This window comes from Hyposmocoma kahamanoa, unplaced genomic scaffold, assembly GCF_003589595.1.
Source record: "Hyposmocoma kahamanoa isolate Upper Pololo Valley unplaced genomic scaffold, ASM358959v1 95249, whole genome shotgun sequence".
NCBI classification, from domain to species: Eukaryota; Metazoa; Arthropoda; class Insecta; order Lepidoptera; family Cosmopterigidae; genus Hyposmocoma; species Hyposmocoma kahamanoa.
In genome coordinates, this window is record NW_020654995.1 from 1 (window position 1) to 11,651 (window position 11,651).

Here is an 11,651-nt window from a genome sequence, read left to right on the forward strand (position 1 = left end):
GCAATGGAAAAGCCTCGCCCTGGGGGAACCGCCTACTTGATCACGGTATCCCCTGTGCCAGGTAAGTATGAATTCACTAAATGTATGGGCGAACGTCATTCGCCGAGGGAAAATCTTAACACCGCGATGCAGAAATCGCATCAAACGGGTCAATGCCATCTAGCGGATTTTTTCGGAACTAATGGTGACTTCTACCAATCTCGCTTATCCTGAGAGAAACATTTACGTTTGAGTTAACACAGTAAAGTACCGTAGACTTATAAATATAATTAATACTTATTCTTTGTAGGTGCGTATAACTTGCGTATTCTTGGATAAATACTATTCGTAGTAGAGTCAAAACTTACACATTAGGCTTATAAGTAAATTAAATATAAGTGATTAATTTATGTTATTAAAACTAAAATTTGTACATGCATTCAACAATATGTCCACATCTGTATTGTTACTATTTATCATAAGGTAATTAGAATAAGATCAGAATAAATTATAATAATTAGTACCAAACCCAATGGACGACCATACATGTAAGATATCTAAATTGTGTAACGCACGCTTTAATGGAGTTTAATTATTTGTTACTTTATTTTATTTGTTTTTATTAATTTCATTTGTATTTAATTATATTTATTAGTAATTAATAGAGTCAAGCATTACTTTGCGGAGGTCCATGTTAATAAAAATGGAAGTAAATTAATTTCATATTCCGCGAACCGAAGATTTAAATCGAGCAAAACAGCTGCGCTTGTGTTGAATATGTTTTCATTATTTTTCATTATCATTTAATTTATTAGAATTTCTATTTATTTGACTGTTTATGTCAGTATTTAGTTAATGTAATGTATGTGTGCATTAAGCTCAATTTGTATTGCGGCGGAACGGAATGGAAGTTACTTTTTATAACGATATTGTACATAGGATAATGAACTTTATGTTCAATTGTGTAACATAGAAACTAGAAACGAGCCAAAATCTTCCGCGGAATTCTCGCGTATGCTGTTTATATGGGGCATATAATGATGATTGTGTATTGAAGGAAGCAATGTGTTAAGTATATGGTATGTTTAAAGGTAAAACCACACAAGTTACATTTTATACAAAAAGTCTTTAAGTGGTTATGGTAAGAAAATCACTATCTTCTGCACGTGAAACCCAATAACAAAAAGCTATAAACTTAATAAGAGTTTTATCTGCAGAAAGACGGTGATTTTCTTACAACAGGTACACAATTTAGAGATTTTTTGTGGAAAATATCACTTTTGTGATTTTACCCTAAAGCAGACGATATTATGAAATATCTTGCTCACCGAGTTTTGTGGCTAGTGTTGTCCATAATCCACTGCAGTATATCGCAGCCTCGCCAGACGCCGTTGTATCGGACCAAGCGATATCTGAAAACATCCAACATTTTTGTTTCTATCAGAAACTCTATAAACATGTCCTCCCTAAACTAAAACTAATGGACGTCACTGATCACTTCGGTGAAAACAAATTATTAGTGTAAGATTTTTTTTTTCTTTTTTATTTTTTTACTTATACAATTCATTTTTATTTCTAAATTTTTTCGTTATAATTTAATGTGTATTTTTATTTGTTAATTGTATCGCTCTTAGCGACAACACCGCATTTTTTTTAAATCTTTATTTATTTATAGAGGGTTTTACAAATGCCACCCTTATAGTGGCTCTCTTAATCTACACATTTTTTATACCTTTAGAGGCTGCCAAGAGGCTATTAACCTTACCGAGATCGTACATTTTAATGTTGAGTTGAGTACATTCCATTGTTACGTGATACACGTCTTCAACAATCCCACATTCGTTACAATCGGGCGAATCAACTTTCTGCATCATGAATGCATAGCTATTTAAAGGGATGTGGCCGGAGCGAAGACGGAGAGCAATAGTCCGGTCAAGACCGTATTTGCCCACATTAGTTTTAAGCTGCTTGTGTACTGTTCTTGATTTGTGTGTGCAATAAAGTGTATATCTACCTACTATATATATTAGTGATACAATGGAAGTGTCATAGAGGGAAAAGAGACGGAAACAGATGTGAAAAGTAAATCTTAGAGGAAACGCAAGCAAAAGTGTAAATATTACAAAAATAATTACACTTAACACAAAACTGCTAACGTCGCGAATGTTGCGGAAGCTGAAGCTCTTATTTCTTAATTTATGTGCATTAATGATGAATAATGTTATATACATTGCATTGAAAGCCTCGGTAGCACTACAATTAATGCTGTAGATGCTGCATAAGAAGGTCCAGGGTATTGTCCCAGTAGGACCTATTTGGGCAAGTTTTGTCTAAATAATAATAATAATAAGTCACACATTCATAGCCCCAAAACCTGTATGGCGGGTGCTATGGACGCACACAAAGACAACCACAAATTACACCAAAACTCACGAGAGAAATAGTTGTAGGCTATATAAATATTTCTCCCGGCCTGGGAATCATCGATCTCTGGACCTATGTGTGACAGTCCAGCATGGTAAACGTTCGGCCACGGATGCAAATCAAGATTAGTTATGGTCTGGATATTTTAGGTGGATATCTTGGCTGCCTCTCTGGTACATATAGTACAGGGAATTCTCTAGTTTGTGACCAGGTCATAGGTGAGTTTGTCTGGCAAATTAGTATTATTCCGTCAGTTATCTATATTGATTTATTATTTCTATAATTACATTGTAACAAAAAACTAATATTGAATATGATTTTACAAGCTACGCTAAAAAACAGTTATTTTTACTTTTAGCACAGTATATCTACGAAATTATATCTAAACAATAATTAAAATGAAAAATAATGGAATAGCATTTAAATCCAAATACCTTCATAATGATACATATCATAATGAATATAGATTAGCAATATACAGTCATCTCTTTCTAATGAACTAAATAACAATGTATCAACCCGAATTGTGAATGAGATATCGATAGCGGTACACCGTCATGATCACTCACGACATTAAGTTCCATATCTTCCTCAGAGACCTGGAATTAGTGTAAATGACGTCATGTTTCGTTTTAGAGTTTTCGTATGCCAAAGTCAGAGAATCATTTATTTATGAAGATATATGTGAAAACCATTGAAGTTTACTATCTAAGGTCACTCCCTAGAAGACTAAAACCATCGAAGTTTACTATCTAAGGTCACTCCCAAGAAGACTGCTTTATTAACAAAGTCTAACTTTTCTCCGTTTATTTCTATGCAGTCTAATCTGACTAGACGATTTTACATTAGATAATTCATAGTTAGATAATTAATTTAACACATTTGGTCTTCTTGGCATTAAGCAATAAATTAAACCAATTTATTAGTATAGTAATTAGTATTAAACCAATAAACTATCTTAAAGAGGGTATCATTAATATGGTCATAGTTAACGTTATGTCTGTCTGTTTTAAAAATCAAGGATGTGTCAGCAAACAATACTATTTCGCAATGGTCCTTAACAAAGAATGGCTGATCATTAATATAAAAGAGAAATAAGAAAGGTCCAAGTATTGAGCCCAGCGGAACACCCATTTTAACCAGAGAACCCAAAGAATGCAATCTACTATCTCTTGTGACTATTTTGCGAAAATTACGCCGCTAAATAACGAACGCGCGTGGCCAGTTTAAATCTATCGTCTACTAACTAAACCGCGATTAAGTGACAAAATATTTTTTTGAGATATCGTACAAAAACCATAACCTAGTTTTAGAATGCTGAAATTGTTATTGTTTCTATAGTGTTATTATTTCAGCTATGCATCGTTAGGGTAAGTTCCAATAAGTCGAATACGTTAACTAATTTTAACTGTTTTTAAAAGAGAAATTTGTGCTCTATCTTTTGCTATTTAAAACGGATATTTGACCATTTGTTACTTAGCCTCGTTTTAGTTAGTGGACAGCAGTACATTGTAAGCGCTATAGAGCGTTGTCTTTTTACACGTATTTACATGGCGCAATCGAACAAAATTCAGCCGCGTAATGCACATTAGTTTTAAACACAGCAATCTATCTGGCCACCGTTTACTCGGTAGTTTCGCAGAATCCCTAACAAGCCCAAGTTAGGTTTTTTTTATTTGGTAAACCAACAGAACACATGTTATATGATTATTTTAGATATTACATGTAGTATTCTTCTTATATATATATTTCAATTATAGGTGTTTTTGTTACAGGGATAAAGGCGTGAGAAGCACAATTTAAATTGATTTTTTTCTATTAGGACTGGTTGTTATAATTAGTTAAAAATAGCATAAATCGCATATATTTGTTTTTCCAAACAAACCAACGTTTCAGATTCTTTACAGGTACCATGCTTACGTCCGAGTTATTGATATATAATAGATTTATTAAGTAAAACTCTTTACTGATTGCTGGCATATTATGGGCAATTCTTTGGAAACAATTCATAGCCACCATAGAACTAACAATCTGACATCTGTAATATTTATTAAAGATCTTTCGGCTTCATGCCTTCACATTGGCAGATTCAGATTGGCAGGCGCAGCTGAGAGGGTAGATACATACCTATGTTGCTGAGTTGGCAACGTGAAAGACAGCTGCCTGAAGATATCCTGTAAGGCTTCCTTGGGTGAGGTACGCGTCTCGCAGCGTTCTTCTTGGTCACGGGCGAACACAAAGTTGTCCCGGCTTTTCGATTGCTGGCATTTGTTCTCTGGAAACTTGCTCTGAAAATGCAAAGAACCTTTCAAGTTACGGATTCTTATACATAACTGCAACCAGCAATTTGATGTAATGTATCGCCGATATATCTGGAGGCCAAGGTCAACACATCATCAAATTAGTTAGACGGGGGTCATCAATTGTACAATGACACCGCAACGCGTCGTGCTCTATGCGTAAAGCTCTAAGAAGTCGGCTCAGAACTCAGGAATGTCAAATGCAGGTGTCAGGACGTGACGGACGACACAGGCGTAAAAACAGTCTTGTAAACGACCTGCGCCTGTCTTGAACTGAATACGTTTACGACGAAGCAGTTCTCTGCAGTACAAAAACAATACAAAACCTCTTGAAATGTTATTTTTACTTTTCAGCAACTGCCGATTGTTGCTTTTAACTATGTTTATATATACATATTTAGATTTAAAACATTAAGACAATTTGACATTATTAAGTACCTATGTATGATTAATACTTAAGTAATTAAATTTAATTGAAATTTAGAATATATAATTTTTTGTTGTCTCTTACTTGTAAGTTTTCTTGCAGAGTTCTGAGGTCAGTAGACATTTCACCAGCGAGGTCATTCTCCTTTAAATAGCTCAGCACAACATTACAGCAGTAGTTGCACACTCTGAGACCACCAGCACATCCAAAGATTTGACCTGGAAAACATGATTTATAATTTGAACACACAAAAATTAAGCAATCTACAGGAGGCTGCTGAGATTCCTAAAGGAGCTTGGGTGGCACAAGTAGGACCCTGCACCCATCACACGCAAAATAGGCGCTTTGTCGTCGAGTTGCGGATACCAGCCCGTTGCACCAAGTACCAAGTACCAAGTAAGCAATCCACGGTTACCTCATTTGTGGAATCATTTATTTCATATTAACAAAGACAATATTACAATTTAAACTACAATGTCAAAGGACATGATTCACTAAACATTAATAGTCATTATAAACCAAAACACTATACAAAGAAAATAAATACAAAATACAACAATGTAGAATTTAAAAATAGAAAGAAATTCTTATACACTGTGAAATTAATCATCCAATAAAGAGTACCAGTCATGTGGCCGAGTTCATTGTTAGTAGTGTTGGAAAATTGGAAAAATATCATTGAAGACTTCCATTCTAAATGTGTGTGTGTGTGTGTGTGTGTGTGTGTGTAATATTAATTTTGGAAAGTATCATTTTGTGATAGTATCATTCTAGTATCATCCATGCATAAAACTGTAGTATTTATGTAGATAATTAACTTTAGTCTTAGGTATTAAAAGAATAGCATTCTTTTATATAGAACAGTTTGTCTGCTACCAAACCCTACTACAAAAACCTATTTATGCTATTAGAAATAGATTTAAACGTTGCCTAAAGTCGGCCAATATCCTTAGTTATAATGGGCTGTAGAAATCTAGAACACAATATCAAACCTGGCACACGTTGACTACAACAACGAGAGCAAAATATCTGTCCACACACTCTGCAGTGGTGCCGACGCCGCAAAGCACTGAACCTCGTAGCGCATTCGTAGCACTCCCGCGATATGTCGTCCGGCATCCAGTAGCGCGCGAGCTCGGTGTCTGCGTAACGCGTTCCACTCTGCAAATTACAGTATTCATTTAATTATAAGTTTGTACAATTGTAGGACAAAAAATAAAAAGCAAATTTGTGTAACTGTAATAATGTTAATATGTGTCTATTGTTTAACACTCGTTGCGTTCACTTACACCAGATCCCAGGGCTACAAGGCTACTAATTCTTTTCAAAACGTTTGGCAAGCTACGACCTTCGAACTCAACCGCGTAGCTTGCTGTTTCAGTCTTCACGTCGTCATATTCCTGTTTACCCTGCTCGTCGGATTGAGGGGCGTTTTGTCTATCTTCCAACGTTTTGTTTTGCGAGTTATCTGACGAATCATTGGGAGAAAATATTGGGAATTTCCACAGTTTATTGAAGAACGTGGACACCCCACTTTGCGTGGACTCAGGCTCGAAACGAGGGAACTCTGTAAGCTGAGACGTGTCATATTTATCCATTGCACAAATACACTGGGTCGAAGTATTCTTTGATTTTGCTGGTTTTACAATATTTAAACAATTATTTACAAATTCTCTCAGTAGCTGTCAGTGTGTCAAACTGACAGATGAAGGGAGTGTTGACATGAGAAACCGGTAATTTTAATGAAAAATATATTGTATATGATACTTTTACGTTCCACTAGTATATATTTAGTAATACCACCCTCTTTTAGAAGATGCGGTCTCGCTGCTCTCGCTCTAACCAAATACATGCTCTATTCAACTATCTTCGTCTACACTACAAGATTTTTATGTGAAAAGCTTATGGAACTCAATTACAAACGTCAAATCCACAAATTAGAAAACGTCAAATCGTGCTGATCAAGTAGTGACAGAGGGCTTTAGTTTCAATTCTTCTTTTATTCTCACGTTAATTGTAAATCGTTTTGTAGCAAACATGGGTGAAGTTTCAATGGAAACAGTAGCGTACGCTAAAATAATTTTGCACGCGGCGAAATACCCGCATTGTGCTGTAAATGGCGTGCTCTTGGCCGATGGGTCTAAGACACGAAGTGGCTCTAAAAACCAGGATCTGGACATTGTGGATACCATCCCCCTGTTCCATCACAGCCACAACCTATCACCCATGGCAGAAATAGCGTTAACCCAGGTGAGATAAGAACTATGTCACAAATGAAGTGAAATCATACAGGTTATCATTCAAGGCATTTAAAAAAATATTTCTGATGCGTTACAAATTTATTAAAACTCCATGAAATCGCAATGCCTTGTTTTGTATTTTAGTGGGTATATTTCTTAACTTAATATTACAATATACTTAATTATAATTTGTCAATTTGAGTACTTGAGACTCACTGTTTGAAATTGCTATTTTTTAAATTTTATTTTTATAATATCAAGTGAATGGACGAACATGATGTGGAGCTGATGGTAAGCTACACGCCTGTCCATAACAGTTGCAGTGCCACTTCAAGCTATTTGTTACGAGTCTTCATCTTAGCGAGTATTGCAGTGAATAAAATCCAATAGAGTTTTTCATCAAGTACATGATTTATTGTCTCAGATAGAAGCAGCAGCACAAGCTGATAACCGCATTATCGCAGGCTACTATGCAGCCAGTGAAAACTTTAGAGAGAATACAGTGGAGAAATGCCCAGGGCAGAGGATTGCTGAGAAGATTGTGGAGTACTTCCCTTCTGCTATTTTTGTTGTGGTAAGGTGGCATTTAACTCCTTTTGTACTTACAGAACAGTCTAGCCGTATCTAAACCTCAAAAGTAACATATCGCTAGGATGTATCATCCTATCATCCATATATTACCACAGAATCCTACCCAAAGTTCACAGCCATGTTGCAGTATGATTCAGCATGTCCAAGGGCTCTCGAGCCACTACACACAAAATAGGCACTACAACATTGATGACACCATTGTGCATTTGCACATGTCCAACCTGCTATGAAGTTTTAAGTTCTCTCTATAGACATTTGAAACTCACTTCTACTCTCGTAGGTATACACTCTAACTAAAGGAGCAAATAAACAATGGAAGCTAAGAAAATTGTAATGCTTTAAGTGTTTATATGGCTATGAGATGTAAACCTGCAAGCAATGCAATAAAAATGCAAGAAATATTTAAAATAAATGCGTGTTATTCGAGTATCAAGTCACACCAAGTAACAAATAATAATTCTTCAAACATAATTATTAAAGAGAGAGAGAACTTCTCTTTAACTACTACTAAATGACATTGTACAAAACTAGAAATAATACTAATTGGACAATCTATAGGTCAATCCATTTTCTCTTGTTCCTGTGTACAAAAGAACAGGTAGTTACTGATTAAATGAAATATTTTATAATCTGACATTATTTATAACCAGGTGGACAACAAAAAAGTAGTCCAGAATATGGACTCCCCAGCCATCAAGCTGCACAAGTACAGTGAGGGGAAATGGAAACCCAAGGACTCTGACAAAGTCGTGTTCCGTAAGTACTGGGCTATTACCAAAAAGAATTATAGGTGGATACAATAAAAATGACGCTAGTTACAAATTTCAGAATCACCATATGTATTGGAAACAGTTTCACACCTACTCCAAAGCAGCGTCCAAAGGGATCTGGTGGATTTTGACAACTACCTGGATGATCTCTCACAAGACTGGACCAATCTAGGCATTGAGAAGCTCATAGCAAGCATTAATGCCTCTAATTGCACTGATGATTGTACTAAAGACAAGGCCTTTCGGTAATTTACGGACTTTAAGGGACACAAGTAAGTTTGATTTGTTTATAACAAGGACTACATTTCGTAAAAGCACCAGACAGTGCAACGTGAACAGAATTTTTCCATACCATACCTAGTTACTGATACCGACTCAGAAAATGGTATAAAAATGACAATATTGGCCATAAAACTGCACTGACACAGCAACATGCATGAAGAATTTGTCTAATGGTGCTGCAAGTTCACTCAAGACGGGAACTATCACATCTGTAGTGGGAATAAATTCTCTATCAATTTATCATAGTCTGTGATTTTATGGGTGTACCAATATTGACAGAGTAAAACTCAAATCAAGCTTACTTTTGTGTTATCGCATATAGCAAAATATAGGTAATATAAGTATTCATAGATATTGTAAGGTAAAATATTTTGGTGGTTGTCGGCATATGGTGTGAATGTGATTTCTTTACATTTTTAAGAACAGGGAATAAGGTCGACATGTTAGTTAAAACCAGTCATTGTTATTACACAGTATGTGCAATTTAGTAAAAATATTATTTACTTAGCAGCAAAAGAACTAATGACAAACTAGTAAGTGTTCAATTCACATTCTATATAATTTATTCGCATTTATCGTTGAAATTAAACAAAGTGTTTGATGTGTTAATACAGTTTATGTATTTATGTTATTAAAATAATCCTCGACAAGTTTTTTGCACTTATTTATGGCGCCAAGATCTCCTGCTTTGCCTTGAAATTTGCCGTTTTTGAACGCACCTTTGCCTTTTAAGAGATCCGTAATCCTGAAACAGGAGAAAATAACATGGTCTATTGCATTTTACAATGTAGCAATGGGAGCATTATCCTTTCTTAGTTCTGTGGTTTCAAACAAAATCATTATTCTCACTGACTCTAAAAGTGCACTTCAGCACTAGGTTCGATGTGTCTTTGGAGGTCGAGGCATGCCGATAGCATATGAGGCATTAAAATTAATGACTAACCTATTGTCCAATAATATTAACATAATACTTCAATGGATAGCATCACATATCGGACTTCTAGGAAACGAAATAGCAGACATACTAGCAAGGGAGGCTATTTCTGAGCCATTGGAACCATCAGGTATGCCACAGAACTTATCCCATTTGTAAGGGACCTAAATATGGATCAATGGGCTAAGAGCTATGATGAGATATCTGTGACAAGGGGTATATGGTACAAAACTATCCAATTGCGTCCTCCAAGAAAGCCCTGGTTCGAGGAGGGTAGACTATCCAAGTCACTGTTAATAATTGCTCTTAGACTGCGTTCTCGTCACATTCCATTAAATAAGTTTTACTATTTCATGAGAAGGGCAGAATTCCATCAATGCCAATTCTGTAGCAAGTTGAGAGGACATGCTTCATTTAATGGAATGTGATCGGTATGCGGGCTGTCGACCCCATAATATCAATTGAAGGACATTGGTCAGGTGGGAGAGCTAAATTTAATGCTGAGCAACCCGTTGACAAAGAGTGCTGAAGCTCTGTACTCCTAAGTGAGGACTTGCTTTCTGATGAGGAGCAATAGCTCACATGGGAGTAGTGACAGATAAAATACGATACTTATTTATATGTATACATACATTACGAGACCGACATAAACGCCTGAACGTTTCAGGCTTCTTAAAACTAGATTAAAAAAATAATAATTCCCTGTACTTATACACATTATGCCCGTCTTCAAAAAAGGGTATGACTTTGTGGACCTTCATCCACTCGCATCAGTTCTTTTCAATCACCCTCTTTTACTGTTGTATTTTTATTACACTCTTAATACCCACGGACAGCCCCAACAGCATCCTACAAACTGTAGCTGGTAGGATCACCTCTCCCATGTGGCAATGCTTCGTAAGGAGGGTGATTTAACCAATTGATGATGTACAAATATTTACTAACACTAGTTTATAAGCTCTTTTTCTATTATTATTATTACTAACAAAATATGGAACTTGTCCGAGATAAAAGTATTTTATTTATTTATTTATTTTTTTATTTAATCTGGTTATGTAAGCCGACATCTATCTCTCAAGGAAGGAGCGGCAAATAATTTTATAAGAACAGATAAGAAACCAGCAGCAGTAGAGCTCTTTGTGAAAGAGTCCAGGGAAGCACTGTCAACTTACATATTTCTGCAGCATTAATGTGTTCCGGTTTTGAAGGGTGCTGGTGAAATTACAGGCACATGAGACTTGTCAACTTACGTCTCCGAGTGACAGGTGCAGTGGCAGTGCCCCTCAAATTTTTGTGATATAAAATTCTGAGAAGCAATGAAACTATTATGGACAGGCGTGTAGCTTACCATAGGCGCACGACTTGTCCGTCCTGTCTCTTGATATTATAAAAAAAAACCAGTTGCTATAAAACCGGCTTCTAACACAGCTTACAGTTCTTGTTTACTACAATTTCGTAGATGAAGATTATAGAGTACTTTTGAAATATCTTGCTTCTAATTCGCTCGGACTGAAAGACTTGACAACTGAATAATTCCGATATTTTTAATACTCACTGCGGACCGAGTGCATTACAATGTTCCTCAGGACCTTGTATCATAATTTGACCTTCCTTTGGCTTATCAGGTTCCTCTGCAGCCAGAAAAATGAACAGACCCTCCCCCTCCAAACCTTTGCATATAAGCCGATTAAATTCAGGAGTTGC

The 11,651-nt window shown here is 35.9% G+C and overlaps 2 protein-coding genes and 1 pseudogene across 2 annotated transcripts; 1 reads left to right on the forward strand and 2 right to left on the reverse strand.

The window, feature by feature from the left end:
* Positions 1-69, reverse strand: LOC113238398 (annotated as a pseudogene; the record flags this gene model as incomplete).
* Positions 70-1,303: 1,234 nt separating this feature from the next.
* Positions 1,304-6,745, reverse strand: LOC113238397 (putative 1-phosphatidylinositol 3-phosphate 5-kinase). The gene is made up of 5 exons (XM_026475228.1): positions 6,420-6,745; positions 6,123-6,291; positions 5,215-5,348; positions 4,531-4,691; positions 1,304-1,391 (listed from the first exon to the last, which is right to left on the reverse strand). The coding sequence occupies exons 1-5, from the start codon at positions 6,726-6,728 to the stop codon at positions 1,304-1,306; spliced, it is 861 nt and encodes a 286-aa protein (XP_026331013.1). The 5' UTR covers positions 6,729-6,745.
* Positions 6,746-7,120: 375 nt separating this feature from the next.
* Positions 7,121-9,561, forward strand: LOC113238396 (ER membrane protein complex subunit 8/9 homolog). Its single transcript, XM_026475226.1, has 4 exons — positions 7,121-7,380; positions 7,795-7,944; positions 8,612-8,717; positions 8,790-9,561. The coding sequence occupies exons 1-4, from the start codon at positions 7,168-7,170 to the stop codon at positions 8,978-8,980; spliced, it is 660 nt and encodes a 219-aa protein (XP_026331011.1). The 5' UTR covers positions 7,121-7,167; the 3' UTR covers positions 8,981-9,561.
* The last annotated feature ends 2,090 nt before the right edge of the window (positions 9,562-11,651 follow it).

Excerpts from the sequence above, each read along its gene's own strand:
- LOC113238396 (XM_026475226.1), top strand. The coding sequence starts at position 7,168 with ATGGGTGAAGTTTCAATGGAAACAGTAGCGTACGCTAAAATAATTTTG. Across the intron at positions 7,381-7,794 it reads CAGAAATAGCGTTAACCCAG|ATAGAAGCAGCAGCACAAGC; the intron begins GTGAGATAAGAA and ends TTATTGTCTCAG. Across the intron at positions 8,718-8,789 it reads CTCTGACAAAGTCGTGTTCC|AATCACCATATGTATTGGAA; the intron begins GTAAGTACTGGG and ends TACAAATTTCAG.
- LOC113238397 (XM_026475228.1), bottom strand. The coding sequence starts at position 6,728 with ATGGATAAATATGACACGTCTCAGCTTACAGAGTTCCCTCGTTTCGAG. Across the intron at positions 5,349-6,122 it reads TTGTAGTCAACGTGTGCCAG|GTCAAATCTTTGGATGTGCT; the intron begins GTTTGATATTGT and ends CATGTTTTCCAG. Across the intron at positions 1,392-4,530 it reads TTGCCAACTCAGCAACATAG|ATATCGCTTGGTCCGATACA; the intron begins GTATGTATCTAC and ends GGATGTTTTCAG.